Source organism: Salmo salar, chromosome ssa09, assembly GCF_905237065.1.
Source record: "Salmo salar chromosome ssa09, Ssal_v3.1, whole genome shotgun sequence".
Taxonomy (NCBI): domain Eukaryota; kingdom Metazoa; phylum Chordata; class Actinopteri; order Salmoniformes; family Salmonidae; genus Salmo; species Salmo salar.
This window is the reverse complement of record NC_059450.1, coordinates 106897757-106917563: the sequence shown is the minus strand read 5'-3', so window position 1 is coordinate 106917563 and position 19807 is coordinate 106897757. Positions and strand designations below refer to the sequence as shown.

At 39.7% G+C, this 19807-nt stretch overlaps 2 protein-coding genes across 2 annotated transcripts in view; both read left to right on the top strand.

The window, feature by feature from the left end:
* The window catches only part of LOC106612355 (collagen alpha-5(IV) chain), a 143974-nt gene extending 140821 nt beyond the window's left edge, over window positions 1-3153 (top strand). The window contains exons 49-52 of the mRNA XM_014213415.2: window positions 144-321; window positions 783-897; window positions 1764-1936; window positions 2174-3153. Of these exons, the coding sequence (XP_014068890.1) occupies window positions 144-321; window positions 783-897; window positions 1764-1936; window positions 2174-2264 (557 nt within the window). The 3' untranslated portion in view covers window positions 2265-3153. The remainder of the gene's footprint in view (window positions 1-143; window positions 322-782; window positions 898-1763; window positions 1937-2173) is intronic.
* Window positions 3154-3706: 553 nt separating this feature from the next.
* On the top strand, window positions 3707-14092 carry LOC106612354 (somatostatin-2). Its single transcript, XM_014213413.2, has 2 exons — window positions 3707-8675; window positions 13718-14092. The coding sequence occupies exons 1-2, from the start codon at window positions 8529-8531 to the stop codon at window positions 13919-13921; spliced, it is 351 nt and encodes a 116-aa protein (XP_014068888.1). The 5' UTR covers window positions 3707-8528; the 3' UTR covers window positions 13922-14092.
* Window positions 14093-19807: the final 5715 nt, after the last annotated feature.

Below are 19807 nucleotides of genomic sequence, written 5' to 3'. Positions count from 1 at the left end.
CACATGTGCATGCGCATCCATGCATGGATGCACATATACATACACATGCACGCATTCACACAACGGTTCCGTCTCCAGGATATGCTGCTGTCTGCCCAATAGAAATACAATGATTCTATTTCTCTGGTTTGCCCACTGTCCAGGTACACTGGGAAGCTGTCTGCCTCGTTTCTCTACTATGCCCTTCTTATTCTGCAACACGGACAGCACGTGCCGCTACGCCTCCCGTAACGACTACTCCTACTGGCTGTCCACGGATGAGGCCATGCCAAGCGACATGGCCCTCATCTCTGGTGGTTCACTGGAGAGCTATGTCAGCAGGTGCTGCTCTAGTTTACACTGGTTTGAACAGATTGTCCTAGACATAACACAGGGAGGAACTTGATTGTCACTCCATAAGTAAATATGGGAAATCCCAACTCTGCTGGGTAAAATGCCCCTGAAGGGATGTATTGAATTAGGGTTGCAAAATTCTGTTAACTTTTTCCAATATCCAGAAATCCTAGTTGGAATGGTCCGGAATCTTCCAACCAGGATTTTTTGAAAACCTGGGAATTTTTTTAAAGTTAACGGAATTTTGCAAAACTGAGTTGATTTAAATGTCATTGACAATTATGCTGGCCCAAGCATGCTCTTCAGAGTCAATGTGATGTCTGTTTATGAACCGATGTATGTACTGTGTATACAGTATGTATTTTTTTAAACTGGAAAATAAAATCAATCAATCAATCATAGCGTATTTGCACTCTATGATAACCTTGTGGTCTCTCCCTCTCTTTCAGGTGTGCAGTGTGTGAGACCAAAGCAAACATCATCGCTGTTCACAGTCAGACCAACCAGATCCCTGTTTGTCCACGAGGCTGGCTCTCTCTCTGGGCTGGCTACTCTTTTGTCATGGTAGGAACTACAGTCTGAGAAAGAGGAACACTTGTATGGATGGGTTAATTCAGTAGCTGAATGGAATGCAAGTACATTCTTACCATAACATACTTTTTACCTGATCAGCAAAACCTCAAGGCCAGGAAGAAATCTAGACCATAGTATAATTGCAGTTAATTAGTAACTGAAAACTATGCTTACTTGCTTATGGTGACGCAATGCCATAGCAATAGAGAGGTTAGAGAAGTGGGCCAGCAACCGGAAGGTTGCTGGTTTGAATCCCATGTCTGATAGGGAAAAGTCTGTTTGAGAGTGGGCCGGGGGGTTGCTGCCATCAGTGTCCTAGATGCCATCACCTGCCGTTGTACCCGTGAGCAAGACACTTAACCCCTAAACTGCTCAGTGAGCGCTACTACTCCACCTTCTTCAACCAAGGGCTGGATTCAATCCGTAGTGCTGAAGTTCGGATTTACAGCATGATTAAAATGTAAAGGCAATGTTCCCACACTAGCGGAGACTGCATTCACAGTAAATGCTGCATATGTCGGGCTCAATTGGAAATCACCTTTAAATTTAGATCGCGCAATCCGTAACGCTTCAGAGATATAGATTGAATCGAGCCCCAAATGTGTGTGTGTGTGTGTCAGAGGGGCTGGGCACAGCAGAAGACCAATGTCCATCTTCCATTCTTCATGGACGCTGCAAGATCCTCCTTTCTTAGACTACTGTCTCTGCAAATGTTATCCACAAATGTCTATAGGGTGGCTTATGTCCACAATGATTTTCAGAGCCTTGGTTTGCAGGTAATAGAGCTCTAGTGCTGAAGATGACATTCTGTCCTATATCATATGATATCATGTAATATATGTCATGTGTGTTCACAGCAAACAGGGGCTGGAGCGGAGGGCTCTGGCCAGCCCCTGGCCTCTCCGGGCTCCTGCCTAGAAGAGTTCCGGAAGATTCCCTTCATTGAGTGCCATGGGCGAGGGACATGCAACTACTACACTGACTCCTACAGCTACTGGCTGGCCTCCCTGGACCCCGAAAACATGTTCAGGTACAACAAGCATAGTCATTCATTATACAGTGCAAATTTACCCAAAGTTTTCACTTTATCGAGTACTCTAGTGAGTGCCGTATGCAGACGTTCATATTAATTTGAAAACCATGTCTCAGTTAGTTCAATAATTATATAAGTGACTTTCTGCATACATCAGCAACATCGCAGCAGAGTACTCATCAATGCATTGCTGTAATGTGGTCTGACGTATGCTCACACTTCTTCCTCCTGCAGTAAACCCAGGCCTCAGACAGTGAAGGGAGACTGCCCGGGTAGTATAGTCAGTCGTTGTCAGGTCTGTATGAAGCAGTGGCAGCGACCCTAAGTGCTAAAGAACTGATGGGGAATGAACTGGAGATGCACCTCCCACTATCAGCCACTGTAGGGCGACAAAGAGACTGATTAATTCTTGCATTTCAATCATGGTGCTTCCTGGGAGACCAAAGGATGTCTCAATTCTTACAAGTGCTGATCCTCGTTTCCATGTTTCCTCCCCTCCAGTCCTGTCCTCGCCTCACTTTGATGTTTTCAGCAAGGGAAGGACAGAAGGAGAGCGCACAAGGAAACTAGGAAATACTATTGAGATGCCTCTGCTCAATCTGACGTTTTGTTCTCAGTTTAACGGTTTGTCTGTATTTTGTTTGTATTGTTAAACCACTGGACTGTTTTATGGTAGATGGTCAGTGTGATCCAGAGCTAGATTCAGTCAGTTCAGCATTAAGCCGTGATATCCGACAACTGCTTAGCATAATCATGCGATGACGGAGGTGTAACTGCGTTGGAGCCGATGGTACTATCAAATTAATATTTTTGATAGCTCCAAAAGTTAATACGTTGTCACGTGTGTTAGCAAAGCAGAGGTCCTGGGTTTGAGCCTCTGTGTGAGACAAATCAGGAGGAAGTGGTTTTCGCTAATCAAGCAGTGTGATGTCCGTAGCAGTGGTGGCGTGACCCAGATGCACAGTTGGGCTTAGGTCGACAGCTGGGGTCACTCTCTTTCTAGCGAGTTTAGAAGGGGTGAGTGTAACAGAGTTTATATATATATATATATATATAGTTGAAGTTGGAAGTTTACATGCACTTAGGTTGGAGTCATTAAAACTTGTTTTTCAACCACTCCAAATTCCTTGTTAACAAACTATAGTTTTGGCAAGTCGGTTAGGACATCTACTTTCTGCATGACACAAGTCATTTTTCCAACAATTGTTTACAGACAGGTTATTTCACTTATAACTCACTGTATCACAATTCCAGTGGGTCAGAAGTTTACATACACTAAGTTGACTGTGCCTTTAAATAGCTTGGAAAATTCCAGAAAATTATGTCATGGCTTTAGAAGCTTCTGATAGGCTAATTGACATAATTTGAGTCAATTGGAGGTGTACCTGTGGATGTATTTCAAGGCCTACCTTCAAACTCAGTGCCTCTTTGCTTGACATCATGGGAAAATCAAAAGAAATCAGCCAAGACCTCAGAAAAAGAATTGTAGACCTCCACAAGTCTGGTTCATCCTTGGGAGCAATTTCCAAATGCCTGAAGGTACCACGTTCATCAGTACAGACAATAGTACACAAGTATAAACACCATGGGACCACGCAGCCGTCATAGCGCTCAGGAAGGAGACGCGTTCTGTCTCCTAGAGATGAACATACTTTGGTGCGAAAAGTGCAAATTAATCCCAGAACAACAGCAAAGGACCTTGTGGAGATTCTGGAGGAAACAAGTACAAAGGTATCTTTATCCACAGTAAAACGAGTTCTATATCGACATAAACTGAAAGGCCGCTCAGCAAGGAAGAAGCCACTGCTCCAAAACCGCCATAAAAAGCCAGACTACGGTTTGCAATTGCACATGGGGACAAAGATCGTACTTTTTGGAGAAATGTCCTCAGGTCTGATTAAACAAAAATAGCAGGATGAATTCTTAAGTGTTTAGGGCTATATTATCTGCTCAGATTCAGCAAAATGCTTCAAAACTCATTGGACGGCGCTTCACAGTGTAGATGGACAATGACCCGAAGCATACTGCAAAAGCAACCCAATACTTTTTTAAGTCAAAGAAGTGGAATGTTCTGCAATGGCCAAGTCAATCACCTGACCTGAATCCAACTGAGTATGCATGTCACTTGCTGAAGGCAAAACGCCCCAAGAACAAGCAGGAACTGGGGTAAAGGCCTGGCAGAGCATCACCACGGAAGAAACACAGCATCTGGTGATGTCTATGGGTTCCAGACTTAGGCAGTCATTGACTGCAAAGGATTTGCAACCAAGTATTAAAACTCACAATTTCATTTATGATTGTTTGTCCAATTACTTTTGAGCCCCTAAAATTGGGGGGCTATGTATAAAAATAGTTGTAATTCCTACAAGGTTCATACAATAATTTTGACAAAACCCTTAAACTAAAGATGAAAGCCTACACTTAAAGCACATCTTGATTGTTTCCCTTCAAATCCATTGAGGTGGCGTACAGAGCCAAAATGATGCAAAATATGTCACTGTCCAAATACTAAATATATACCTGGCTGTATATAAATAATGACACTCAAATCATTAAACAAAATAATAAGGATTTATATCAGCCTAATCAAGGTCTGGATTCACACATTCCACTGTTTGAACTTGTAATGGCATGGGATTTTTACTAATGCGACTTGTTGTATAAAGCTGGGAGCAGCTTGTGGATTTGACAGCTCCGATGCAATTACACCACCGACACCTCCCTAAACAAAACAAATGATATGCTATGCAGTTGTTGAATATTGTGGGTTAACGCTGAACTGATTGAATCTAGGCCCCAGTCTTTTTGATACATTTGAATGGAAAGTTAACTGCCTGACAAAGTTCCTGACTGCCTGATGGCTCTTGTTGGATGCTATGTAACAAGAAGGAGGAATGCTGTCTTCACACAAAAGTCAAAAATAATACTAAATGTATTGTGCAAAAGTAAAATATGCACACACCAAAAACCCAGATCTAAAATAAGGCAACATTCATGGTGCAAAAGTGAAACATGCTTTTAAAAAGAGTGTTCATCTGTTGCACCTTTCACTCTTTCACATTTAGTCAAATAAAATATGAATTTCCCTCTGAATCCAGAGATGTTTTGCAGTGTGCATAGCCTCTCCTTCTTCTTACTGCTACTACTGCTCCATTACCTACAGCATGCTGACTGAACACATTTTGCCTGGGCAGAAACAACTTTTTCTCATTACTGGATACACATTTGAATGAAAAGTTAAGATTGAATTCCACCACTTTTAAACCTCATTATCTCCAGCACCATACCATATGTGCAAACGACACGTTTTACGGTCTGTAGTAAAAAGATAAGAAGAAAAGGTCCTAAGAAAGTGCCACATGATGATGTCATCAACAGTAAAAAGTAATAATGGTGTTGTAAATAATGAATACAAGTTTAAAAAGTGGTGGAATTCCACTTTAACTGTCTGGCCAGTTACCTGATGGCCTGTTTGTTTGTTGAATGTTATGTTGTCCCTTGGGTGCTCTGAGTATGCTAGCAATCTGGTAGAAGATTGGTACCTTACCCCCAAAGCTAATCTTAACCATTAGGGGGATGGAAGAAGATGATCAGTCAGTTACAGATCAGCCGTTAAGGCCAGACAGCTGAACTAGGATCAGTTTTGATATCAGAAATTGAGTTTTGAGGGAAAAGCATTATCATTTCACTTAAAGCCAGCGAGTATAATGCCATGTCATAAAAATATATGATACTCTAACAATATCTTAGTAGCATCTCAGTGATCCTGAGTTATTAACAATATTTTTGAGTCACAAAGAAAGATTGAACAGATTTATCTGTATAAAAGATTGAGAGCCAATACATGCTTATAACAAGTCATAATGCATTATACCGACTTAAGTAAAATATTACCAAAAAAGCATTTAGCGATGAAACGTGTCGCTCATATCACTAGATCTGATTTCATTAGAAGGTCTTAGTAACTTTATCTTACATTTCTAAACACTGTAGTTGGTTGAATACTGCTGTATACCCACAATGGACATAGAGCAATTATGTTGTAATAATCACTTTGTCAGGGAGATATTGAATAATATGATTAAGAATTTGTTAACATGCTCTCAACTTGGCCGTTTAAAAAGTGTAGTATTTATATGGAGAGATACAGTTATCATAATTTCACTGTCCATTGGCGTGTTGCATAAACTTCAATTTTGACTCTTTCTATGTATTCTTTCCAATGGAACCATGGCCACTGTGTTGATCACATTTAATACCAAAGTGAGTAGGCTATACGTTTCCCTTTTATCTGTACAATAATATCACCTTGGTTTCCTTATAGCTTTTCATTGTTGTGCCTTGCCTCCAGCCTTTTAACTGACATAGTGTACCAAGTGCTTCCTTGCTTTTCAAACAAAATATTGTACTGTACTTGACACAAACAAAAGCTATTCAGAGAAATACCCAGAAAAGTGTTGTCTTAATGAATTAGTGGATAATGTTGCACTTTTTTGTATAACCTATGTACTTCATTAACATTGTGTTCCGATGCTCATTTCTGTGTGGTGAATGTTGTCAGCCTTGAGTTGAATGGTTTTCTGTTCCAGGAGGTGCTAAATTAACGCAAAGGTAAAGGAATTACTTAACTTTCTGCCATACTACTGTGTATAACATCTACTGTATCATCTTAAATTATCTCAGCCAGAAGCATAGGGGTATGATAACTTAAACTGCCATGTATAACTGCCCATGGAAATTAACTCAAAGGTCGCTCTTGTTATTCTGTATTGCAAGCAGAAGCCACATGTATTAAACAAATAAGGGTCTGAAGCATTGCATGCCCAATGTTTTTCCCTCAATGGTTCTAATGAACTGAAACAGTTCAGAATGGAATCTGTCTGGGTTCATCACACCTGTCTGTGTGTTTATGTGCATGCTTGCGTGCTGTGGTGGAAATTATTTCTGCATAGCACCAGCGACATGTGAAAGACAAGCCTGACTTCTCCCCTCTCTGGGTACCAGGTGACTGAGCCCCAGCTGAGGGAGGAAGTGCAACTGCCAACATCAGAGTCCAAAAGGATACATTCTAATAACAAGCATATCATATAAGCATATTATGCAGATAAGACATCTTAATTATCTATGTTACCTATGTTACATAACTAATTCTGATTATTCCGCCACAGTGCGATTGTGTGTGTGTGTGTGTGCGTGCATGTGCGTCCAATGCAAATGTGCTGTGCCATTGAAATGCTGCAACCCATAAATGTAATTTACATGTCCTTTTAACAAGCCTCAAGCTCTGCTATACCATTAATCATACAGTTGTACAGTTAATCTGTAATTTCCAAGCGCAATAGTGTAGTTGTAACACAGTTAGAGAAATGTAAGTAGGCATGACAATATTTAATTGTAACAAATGAGTGTTAATTTTTCCCTGCTAGTTTATATTGTTGACATTCAAATAGTTTTTATGAAGAAGTATACTATTGTGTTTTTATCCTGATCAAAATTGCATTAATGTCGTCCACCAGCTGCAATTAAGCCTGGGGATGAGGGTTCAAATTGCATTGACAACATCCGGCAAAGCTTATTGTTGTTTATGTCTGTAATCCATGGCCACAGGGGAGCAGTGAAGAGCTACAGTAAAATGTAACACAGTAGTAAGATCTACAGTATGATGCAGCCTTTTGTGCAAATAAGCAGATATTTCAGCATAAACTGAAATAACTCTTATAGAAAAATATGTATCCAATTTATTAGATTGAGTCTGTGATATCAAACATTTGGTTTTATTCCAAGACATTCCATGTAATGCTGTCTGAGGGATATCAGACAGACAGCACTCAGTCTATTATTCCTTTCAGAATAGGCTTTTACAAATATGTAAATCACACTTCAACAAAATACATATCCACAATATTGTATGCAAGTGCAACGGTATGGTTTATACAATTTTTACCTCCTAATTCTTGGAAACTGTGTTAACCATTGCAAACTAAATAATAATGTTGATATTGTATGTAAACAAAGCCTAATCAGTTGATCCCACTGATCCCACAATGGCAATATGTGTTGGTAATTAACCCACCAAAAATCTGTTAGAGGAATCTTTTGTTTGGCAGTCTTCCGTGATGTCATCACTTAAGTTCAATATTTTAAACTTAAGTGATGACTCCTGTTTCCTGTTTATAAAGGCTTTTATGAAGCAGACATTTTTTGGTTGTATTTGACTAAGATTAGCCGTGTGTGCTAAATCCATATTGGCTAACTGTTTTATTGTCGCACCTCCATATTAAATCAATACGTTTCAGAGGAGCTGCCTTTGTGATGAAAAGAAAGCAGCCAGTGTTTCTAAGTGGTTTACAACACTGCATTCCATCATCGCCGGGCAGCCCCCCCACGCCCTGACAGGCCACTTGTCACTCAACCCAGGAAGCAGAGTGATGAGCTGAGAGGGCGAGCTCTTTATAAGAGCCCCACAGAACCCCCATCAACAGAACCAGGCCTGCTCCATACCGACTGATCCAGATCCAGCATAGCCCGGTCCAGCTCAGCTCGTCTCACCGCGTCTCATCCCTGCAAACAAAACCCAGCTCTGTTGGAGATGAAGGTCTGCCGAATCCACTGTGCCCTGGCCCTGCTGGGTTTGGCCCTGGCCATTTGCAGCCAAGGAGCTGCCTCGCAGCCCGACCTGGACCTCCGCAGCCGCAGACTCCTTCAGAGGGCTCGTGCCGCTGGCATTGCCACACAGGTAAGCAGCCTACGGCACTGGCACACACCACGGGCGGCTGGTGGCACCTTAATTGGGGAGAACGGGCTCATAGTAATGTCTGCAATGGCATTAATGGAACGGTAACAAACACATTGTTTCCATGTGTTTGATACCATTCCATTCACTCCCCTCAGCAGCCTCCTGTGGCACACACATACCAAACAAAGAGGGCTTAGAAGAAGGAGGAGGTCCATACAGGAATAAACAGGACAGTTACGTTATTGCGATCACAGGATTACACTATTCAAGTGAGGTGAGGTGAGAAGCCAATGGCATGTTCACGCAGATAGCATGCACTGCTTGTGTCATGACACAAAAAAATGTGTACTGTAGGGTACAACTCACACAACTATTCAGGAACACCACTAATGACACTATGAGAACATGAGAATGTGTCATTAGTAAAACAGGTACAGCATAGTCCACACTGACTAACATACACTGCCCTTTGCTTCACAGTGGAACAGACTTACACACCTACCCACAATGGAATTCGATTAAACAGTCTGTGCTCAGGTTATGACATACTCAGACACATACTATACACATACTAGGGCATAGACTCACTACAGCTGACAGGTCTGGGGTACCTCTTTAATCTGGCAACAATAGTAACAGCAGTGACTACTGCTGGCAAATTCAAATCTGGACCTCAAATCAGTTCCACTGTTGATTTTCATTATTTCTCTCTAAACAAGGACTGATTTAGACCTGGGACACAAGGTGGGTGCAATTAATTATCAGGTTGAACAGAAAACCAGCAGTACTCAGGACCTCCAGGCTCAGATTTGATTACTCCTGGACTACAAGTAATAACTTCAGTTGTCATGCCAAAATATGAAAGTATGAACGGGGTCTGATATTTATATACAGTAGAAGTGCTGTTTTAGTTATATACCGTTATTGTATACAGAACTCCCATCCCATAAGTATTTTCTCTCATTCTTGTGTTGAAGACATGATTTGGAACGGTTTGTTTAAGGTCATTGTTGGTAGACAGAGTCAACACACTCTCTAGTAGGACCCACTAGGCATAAACTGGGTGAATCAACTTTGTTTCAATGTAATTTGTCAATGTCTTGTGATGTGGAATCTACATGGGAAAATACATTGGATTTAAAAAAAGTCAACGCAAACTGTTGTTTTGAGGGTGATATTTCAACCACAGGATTATGTCATCATGGTAACCAAATTTCAACATAGACACACCTTGTATAAAATATGTTGAATTTGTACCTTTAAAACAACATCAACATTATATCCACTATCAGAAGAAAAAAAAACAGGTTGGGCAACATTTCCTCCTGGAGAATGTATTTATCTACAGCTATCTTTTGGTCTCCCATCCAGGGTTTTAACCAAGCCCAGCCCTGCTTAGTGATGATATTTGTCATACAATTACCAATGTGCTATCGTGAGAATGTTTGTTGAAAGATCTCTACATAAAAACGAAATAGATTCACTGTTGCTATCGAAGACATTCCAAAGGGTAGGTTTAACAGAGCAAATGAAATGTGACCATACTTTATCACTCATATCATTAATAATGCTAGTTAGGCTTATATAGCATTTGAAAAGTAATCAACAGTTATTGTTTCAATTCGACGTAGAATTCAACTTAAAATAGACAATACAATAGGCCTAGGGGTTCAAGCTCTGGTTGATTTCAAATGTAATGCTATTTAGTGATATTGATTTGTTTGGTTGCCAAAACAACCAAATATCAACATTTGAAGGAGAGGTATCTTCTGCTTGCATAGTTTCATTTGTGCCATGCACATCAATATTAAATAATAGGACTATATCAAATGAAATGTTATTTAAAGTGCATTTAAAGTTTGATTTGATTTACTCATATTCTTTAAGTTAGATTTTTGGTTGAGATGGAGATGTGAATCCAACATATCAATTATTAATTTGTAGACAAACTGGAATGAAAGCCATACTAAGTCAGTGGCACCGGTGGAACTATCCAAGCAGAATATGCATCTCCTTCAAATGTTGATATTTGGTTGTGTTGACAACCAAACACAATTCAATATCACTTTTGAAATACAATAGACAGCCTATTAACTTGTCGACAAGTTAACAAATTATATGTTGAATTTACGTCTCCAATTTGAAGAATTTGATTAAACCAGTGGCTCAGATCTCCTTTAAATTGTATTTTGTTGCATTGTCAATCAAACACAATTCAGTATTACATTTATAATACAGTGAATAGCCTAAAGTTAAGCCTATCTTACAAACTAATGTAACATTTAACCTTAACATGAGTAAAACATCCATGGCCACATTTAGAGGTTACTGTAGCTATAAATATCTATGTAATCATATAAAGCATGCATGTTCAAGATAGCATGCATAGGTCTTCGCAGGTCTGTGGAGATTTTGCTCCAAAAATTGCTATAATATTCTGCGCAGAATCTAGAACGGCATTGATCACTTACTTGCACCATGTACTTTTAATGTAATCTCAACTGCAATCCAGGTAATTTGGTTCTGGTATTAGATGAAGCACAGTGATACATTCATCTGATGTATAAATAAACAACATTTCTGACATTGTATTCCCATTTGAACTTTGCTGCGCTTTTAAATGGTTGAAAGAGCAGTTAGACTCTTAGGTGACAACTAAACCAAAAGCCAGACATAGTTTTTCCATTTTCCAAATTCAAATGGAAAAACAATGTCTGGCTTTTGGTTTAGTTGTCACCTAAGAGTCTATAACTGCTCTTTCAACCATAGTGTTAATGCATTGGAAATTCAACACATTTTGGGCTTTGAGTGAGTGAATATAGGTTGTAATCTCATTGATCACCGTCTCAATTACCCAATTATCCAAGTTGAAATTGTGTCGTGTGCCCAGTAGGGAGTTAGTTTGTGTCTCTTAATTAATTCTGTGTCATATACACATCCATCTGCATAGAAGACACTGTGAAAATGCAGTTGTTACACGTAATAGGGGTAGACACCGATAGACACCGATACATCCAATAGACACCAATATTTCTCAAGAAGGAGATTTCCATCATTTCCTCCTATGATTGACAATCACGTCTGTCTGAGTGCCACTTTCTCATACTAATGACTCACTAGTTAAGGTCATTGACAGCTCACCCAGACAGTGCATATTGCAGCACCTCATTTAGAAAGCTTCTCATTTTACAAACCAAATGTTTTCTACCGAACATGAAAAAGTCACTGGAACTGTTTGTATGCTGTTGTGTGTTTTTGTACACACAACAGTTATCTGTTCTTAATTATCTGTTGATGGAAAACAAATCTTTCTCCTCCTATCTCTGTCCCCATCCACCCCTCCATTTTCTAGTCAATCAGTTGGCTGGATCAGAGTGTGCTACAGCAACGCTTTCGTTCTCTGTGCAGATAGGGCTGATTCCGATTTAGGAATATAAGCCTGAATAAATGTAATTCAACCGCTGAACACCCCCCCCCCACTTGCTGGCCAACAAATGTTTAGTATATTTATCTTCAGCCATCCCTTAAATACGGTGTACCTTTAATGATAATTTTGTTGACAGACTCAATAGAATACATTGATAGAACGGGTTTAGAATCTATGCATCTTCGTCTCAGTTTCAGCACCAACTGGTAGATAAAAAAAATACTCTTTAGGGTTAGGAAAGTATGTCAAAATCATTATTTTTTTTTTAAATTGTAGAAGAAATGATTTGTAGAGCCTTTACGCACAAAATATGTAGATTAATAAAAAATACAGTGGTTTGATTCATCCTGAAAGTTGTCATATTTAAATTTATGAAATATTGGAAGGTGGAAAAAAGCATACAATAGGGGTTGAACAATAGTTATATAAATCTACCCTAATTCTCACGAATCATGGAACTGTATGACAACGGTCCAGTCGTCGTTAAATGTGCGCCAGGCTCCAGGTTTAACCTGCTACATGTGGTCTGAGTTCCATAATGATTCAAATAAGCTGCATGTCTCAAATTATTGCACAACGTTAGCCTAATATGATCCACTAATGCTTGCAACCCTCAGGAACAACTTACATGGCCATAACAGAGGAAAGAAAAGTAAACGGAATGGAATGATACAAAATGTAAGCTACAAATTGAAGAAAAACTAACGCTAAAGTGACAGTTATAAATGTATGTGGGTATTACTGATGGTGGCTCCCAATAGCAGCTAATATTTAACATGATACAAATTGTAAAATAAATCTGAGAAAAGCCTGGGCAATGGCTATAATTAAAACAATCTAAAGCGCATACATAAACTTGGCAGGTTCAGCCCTACAGAAGCCAATAGCTTGGGTGCCCCAATTTCATTCATGCAAATTGTAAGGGCAAACAATTACAATTTTGAATAATCACAAAACTATTTAAAGCCTATTTCACTGTGGAAAAGGGGCCAAGTCATGTTATGATTTTAACTTTGCTTCCATATGGCTGGTTTCACATTCGTCCCCAGGGATCTTAAGGAACAATCATCTTAAACAATTGCTATGTGTATGTACAATTCCCTTTTCCAGACAGATTACTCATTTACCTAGCTCTTATCAATAGTTCTTATCCATTTATAAATTATAGTGCATGGAGAATACTGTTATTTCTATCTGAAAAAAGTAACTAGATGCTCAACCTTATTCATGGTTTCCTTATCTGTAGATACACCTCCACCACACCTTCTTTTCTTAGATCTCCACTCCGAATGAATAGCAGGTGAATATCATGCTATTCTCATGCTTAAATTCAAGGTCAGAATACGCACATAGAGAAAAGTGCATAAAAACCAGCGCTTAACTGAGGTCGGAATCGGGGCCATAATGAGACATGAAAACTAACACTGACTGCCTTAATGTGGAGGTGATTACATTTGTGTGTGTCTGTGTGTGTTTGTGCACACACACGAGATTGCTTGTGTGTGAGTGTATGACGTGTAGGTTTGTGTTTACTGTTGTTGATATTGGCTTGTGCCGATGTGTATATGTGTGTGTTTATATTCTCCCAAAGTATGTGTGTCTTTCCTGCATGTAGGAGTGGAGTAAGCGAGCGGTGGAGGACATTCTATCCCAACTGTCCTGGCCTGAGGCCCAGGAAAGTGAGGTGTCCCCAGCGGGAGCCAAAGAGGACCTGCGTGTGGAGCTGGAGCGCTCAGTGGGCAACCCCAACAACCTGCCCCCCCGCGAGCGCAAAGCTGGCTGCAAGAACTTCTACTGGAAGGGCTTCACTTCCTGCTGAGGGAAGAAAAAACCGACCACCTTATGACACGATGCTGCCAATCACGTCACACCGCCAACTTACACCTGACTAATGCAGCCAATCAACAGTTAGCTGTGCCCGATGACGGTTCTTGAAATCAACAGAATGATGTACCTGTCTAATTTGTGAAATAAAGATAAAATAAAATAATTTAATTTCAGTGGGTCAGTTCTTTGATAAACTCTTATTTGTATTACCAAAGAAAAGTTTCCGTTGACATGCCCTTTATTAATTTATGCATGGATTACATCTAGTACTGGCTGATGTAACACACTGACAAATACAGTCACACTCACACTGGCACTAGGCTAGTGAGTGGCCAATCCTTAAAAAGGGCTTTAGTATTTGATATACCCCTACTTGAGGTTGAACAAAAGACAACCATGTTTTTTCACATCTTTAGCGTCTCCCATTTTTTAAATGGATGGTTGTAAAAAAAAATGTTTTACTGCAAAAGTGGTTAAATTGATAGATATTTTGTCACACCCCCTAAACTCAAAACATGCAGGGGGGGGCACATAAGCTCATGTAACTCTATATTACAAGCTCTGATTTTGCTAAAATGTGGAATAAAAGTAGTCAGTTGTCTACACTACATACACAAATAAACAGCATTAGGATATCTTAATGCATCTTGGAAATACACTATATACAGTACCTGTAAACACAGAGATACAATAGGTGAAAATATAAACTATGAATATTTATGATGAATGTAAGTTTTACTTTTTAGTAGGGGATTAATAGACACTTTCCAAGTAAACATTTCTCTCATTTAGTGCTGTATGGTGCTAAACGTGTATGTTGTGGCTACTGTAATCTAATCGTCAAAGGAAAACAAGTGGACTAAGAGAGTGGAAACTATCATTTTATATGTTCCACCTCTTGCAGTTACGTTAGGGGCCCCCCTAGATTTGACTACAAATCCATTATGGCGTCCAAAATCCAATATGGCAGCCACAATACCATTAAATTGTCGTTTAATCACCTGTATATGTTTTAAATGAGACATCGCTCAAATTTGTGTACTGTACTTAATACTATTTTTCTGGAACTCAGCTATGTTGGTAATCTAATAGGCCTGCCAGAATTATACTCAAACACTATTGCCTGGATATAGAAAAGGCAGCAGTGTCAAGAGTCAGTGTGCAGCAGGTGGGACGGAGTCAGGCGCAGGACACCGAGAATGAGTAATAAAGGTCTTTACTCAATAAAACAACAAAATATTCCACGTAGGGAAACAAACTCAGCTCACAAACATACGCGACAGCTGAACATGGAACAAACACGCACAAAACCAATGGGGAAACCAGAGGGTTAAATAGGGAACAATAATTAAGAAATGGAAAACAGGTATGTACAATGAAGACAAAACAAATGGAAAAAGAAAACGTGGATCGGTGGCAACTAGAAAACCAGTGATGATGACCGCCGAACGCCACCCGAGCAAGGAGAGGGACCAACTTCGGCGGAAGTCATGACAAGCAGAAGTACTCCAAGTCACAAGCCTCTGAGGATTTTTTTATAAGCATGGCCTTTTTTTGATTTAAGCAATAAGGCCCGAGGAGGTGTGGTATATGTCCAATATATCATGGCTAAGGGCTGTTCTTCAACTCAACGCAACGCAGAGTGCCTGGATACAGCCCTCAGCTGTGGTATATTGGCCATATACCACAAACCCCCGAGCTGCCGTATTTCTATTAGAAACTGGTTACTTACGTAACTAGAGCAGTAAAAATAAATGCTTTGTCATACAAGTGGTTAGCCAATTAACATTCAGAGCTCAAACCACCCAGTTTATATAGTTTATTCCATGGCGTACTTGTTGAATACTTGTTTCCTATTGGCTTGTAGGGCATGGAGCATCCATTATTTCGCTATAACGCACGGTATATTTGCACGGTAGAATTCAATGACTGTAGTTCATTCTTACATGTTCTATGTTTGAGCTGCTTTTAAAAGCAAAAGTGGAATTGAAAACATTTTTGGCATTGTTGAATTGGTTAGCTAAACTAGCAGGACTGTTTGTTTGGTTACTATGGCAACTACTGTAGCTATCTAGTAAACATGCTACCTACTTCAGTGGATGTTGAACACATTTCTCCCGGCAAATATGTTAATTTATAGCCATGGTATAAAACGGATAATGGGGCCACGTCATTCATTATTTTCCATAGAACACATAGCCCCTCGTTGATTATCCCTTACATATTGGATGACTGTCATTCTTAGAATAGTAAAGCCCCCTTTACTGGCTCAAATAGTTGACCAATCAGCCTGTTACCAACCCTTTGTAAACCTTTGGAAAAAATTGTGTTTGACCAGATACAATGCTATTTTACACTAAACAAAATGACAACAGACTTTCAACACACTTATAGGGAAGAACATTCTACAAGCACAGCACTTACACAAATTTGTGAGGATTGGCTGAGAGAAATTGATGATAAAAAAGATAACACATAGGTGTTATGGCTAGGGCTGTTGCGGTGACCATATTACTGCCACACCGGCAGTCAAGAGTCATGAAGGCTGTCAAATTCCAGGGTAATTCTTCAAACTCTGATGCTGCTGCTGGTCATTAGTAGTCTACCAAACTTGCTAACTGCCTGGTACTCAGCACTCTATTGTCCCTCTAATCACTCTGACATCAATGCAAATGTAATCGAAAATCTAATCAAACACTTCATGAGAGCCCATGAGCTCATGTTGCGCAACATTTCTATAGGCTATGCAATTGCGCAAGAAAGAGTTATGGCCTCTACTAAAAAGAGGAGGATCCCATCAGCTTTCTATAGGCTAGACCTACTTTATTTATTTCTCAACTTTCCCAATATTAAGCACATTGCTTATATTTACAACAGGAGTATAGCCTACCTGACTGGCATGAAAATGAACCACGCGAAATGCGCCTTCCATTTGTTATTTAAGTGCATAGATGACATGTATTTTTTCCTGCTGCCACTGTTTCGATACAGGTGCATGATAATGGTCCATTCTAAATCAAAACAAATTTAACACAGTAAATATTTAGTGTGTGTCAAGACAATATTAAATCAAGAATAGTCTGATGGGTAACAATATTAGCCTATCAATTGTGAATAATATTTTATCACTTGAGAATGACGCCCAGCATAAGAAACAATGACTTTTTTGCGACTCTTTCGAATCGTAGTCGCACACCTCATGTAGCCTAGCCCATAGGCCTATATGTTTTGATAAGGTTTGTATCACAACTAAAGTGGCCAAATAACTTCTTAAAAGTTAGCACATTAATCCGCTTTACAAGGAGTGTAGAGCCTAACTGGCATACATAAGCAACATGTGAGTTTCAAGTTTGGGGAAGATCATTTTCACCATAAAATTCACCTTTATAATAAAAGCATTACATGCATAATTGCATTTGAGGTCACTTTGGATAATGGTGTTTTCCACTAATGGAACATTCACCCTTATAGCCTACTACCATGTGCACATTATAATTGCTCCGCTTATAATGTGAAGAAGTAGCCTAATAGATTATCAACATTTTAAGCTAAACGTTCTGATCTGTTGCGTCAGCTACATTGCGTAAAAAGTTTTTTTGATTCTATTGGTTGTATTAATTTTGGATCTATTGCATCCCACAACTGTCCCAGACCATGTTTTTAATATTTATTTCTCGCACAGAATAGAATAGGTCGACTTTTGTACTATGGGGAATAGTAGATTGACATAGGCTAGTGCTTTTGCTGTTCGTTATGCCTACTCATCTTGTTGGCTGACGAAAAGTAAATGTGGACAGTTCTTTCAATATCTTCAATATGCACCTCGGAATTGGATAAGGACACACGCAGTTTGGTTCCCGATGTGTCCATCTTCACTTGTAGCCTGTGAGAAAGACCCGATCAGGTGATGGAGAGCCATGTGAGTGAAAGGTGATTCGGAGCGCTCAGCACTCAGGGAGAAGGGCACAGCTGCCACTGGCCGCAAAAGGCATGGATTTTTTAGGGTGCATTACGGCCACACAAAGAGGATGCCACCGTGAAATTCTAGGCATTATCAATTGCTTGTCAAATTGTGAATGAGTGACTGGTGTACAGCCTGTGCAAAAAACTAAGCAGAGCTCATGCCTTTCAAGTGACTTTTTTCAAATCATCATTAGAGTTGCATGATGCAGCCCTACAATGTATTAAAAATCTAAACATATAGCCCAACGTTTGTAGAACAACTGAAGTTACATTAACAACTTTAAATTAAGCATATAGGAATACCTATTTTTATTAACCGCTCAACACAGAATAGCCGTATGTGCGCACTCCCTCATGTTTGGAGAAAATATCCTTTCTATTTTATTCAGCTTTGTTCAATTGTATTCTTCATACTATAAAGTAATGCCAAATAATTCTAAGCAAATCTTGTCTGCTAAATTAACTAGTGTAGCCCACAGCCATTTAGCATAGCCAGATCAGGACCTAACATAAGGACACCTCAGAGTATGCTATTCTGTTCTTCTGAAATAGACGACACTTTCTTCATATCATGCTTATTTAGACCTGTCTAAAATAAATAATGGATTTGTGTAGGCTATATTAAATGGATTTATTAGACTTTTTTAAAATGTATACGTTCCAAAGGTCTGCATCAGTGGCTTGTGTGTAAGCCAGGAGATGCTAAATGTGTTTATGTTAATTAACGGTCAATTGCCATGAGACCGACAGTTATTTGCTTGACAATCACAGGCTGACGAAATTTCGTGACTGCCACAGCCCTAGTTATGGCTTTACACCCCCTGCTATATTGTGGATAAAGAGTTACCTGTCCAACAGAACACAGAGAGTGTTCTTTAATGGAAGCCTCTCCAACATAATCCAGGTAGAATCAACAATTCCCAGGGCAGCTGTCTAGACCGCTTACTTTTTTCAATCTTTACTGACGACATGGCACTGGCCTTGAGTAAAGCCAGTGTGTCTATGTATGCGGATGACTCAACACTACACACATCAGCTACTACAGCGACTGAAATGACTACAACATTTAACAAAGAGCTGCAGTTAGTTTCAGAACGGGTGACAAGGAATAAGTTAGTCCTAAATATTTCAAAAACTTAAAGCATTGTATTTGGGAAAAATCATTCACTAAACCCTAAACCTTAACTTAACCTTGTAATGAATAATGTGGAAATTGAGCAAGTTGAGGTGACTAAACTGCTTGGAGTAACCCTGGATTGTAAACTGTCATTGTCAGAACATATTGTTACAACAGTAGCTAAAATGGGGAAAAGTCTGTCCATGATAAAGCGCTGCTCTGCCTTCCTAACAGCACTATCAACAATGTAGATCCTACAGGCCTGTCACGACTTCCGCCGAAGTTGGCCCCTCTCCTTGTTCGGGCGGCGTTCGGCGGTCGACGTCACCGGCTTACTAGTCACCACCGATCTATGTTTCCCTGTTCGTTTGGTTTTGTCTTAATTGTACACACCTGTTTATGATTCCCTGATTATGTTCATTATTTAACCCTCTGGCTTTCCTGTTTGTCTTGTCTGTGATTGTTTCCTGTTTTGTAATTGTTGGAGGTGTTTCTCCCAACCATGTATTATTGCTGTGGTAGAAGTTTTATTATGGTTTTGAGTAAACACGTTTTGTTTGCACTCATCCCTGTGTCCTGCGCCTGACTCCGATACTCCTCTAAACGAAATCATTACAAGGCCCTAGTTTTGTCGCACCTGGACTACTGTCGTGTGGTCAAGTCCCACAAGGAGGGACTTAATTAAAATTGCAATTGGCTCAGAACAGGGTAGCACGGCTCGCCCTTGGATGTACACAGAGATCTAACATTAATGCTATACATGTCAATCTCTCCTGGCTCAAAGTGGAGGAGAGATTG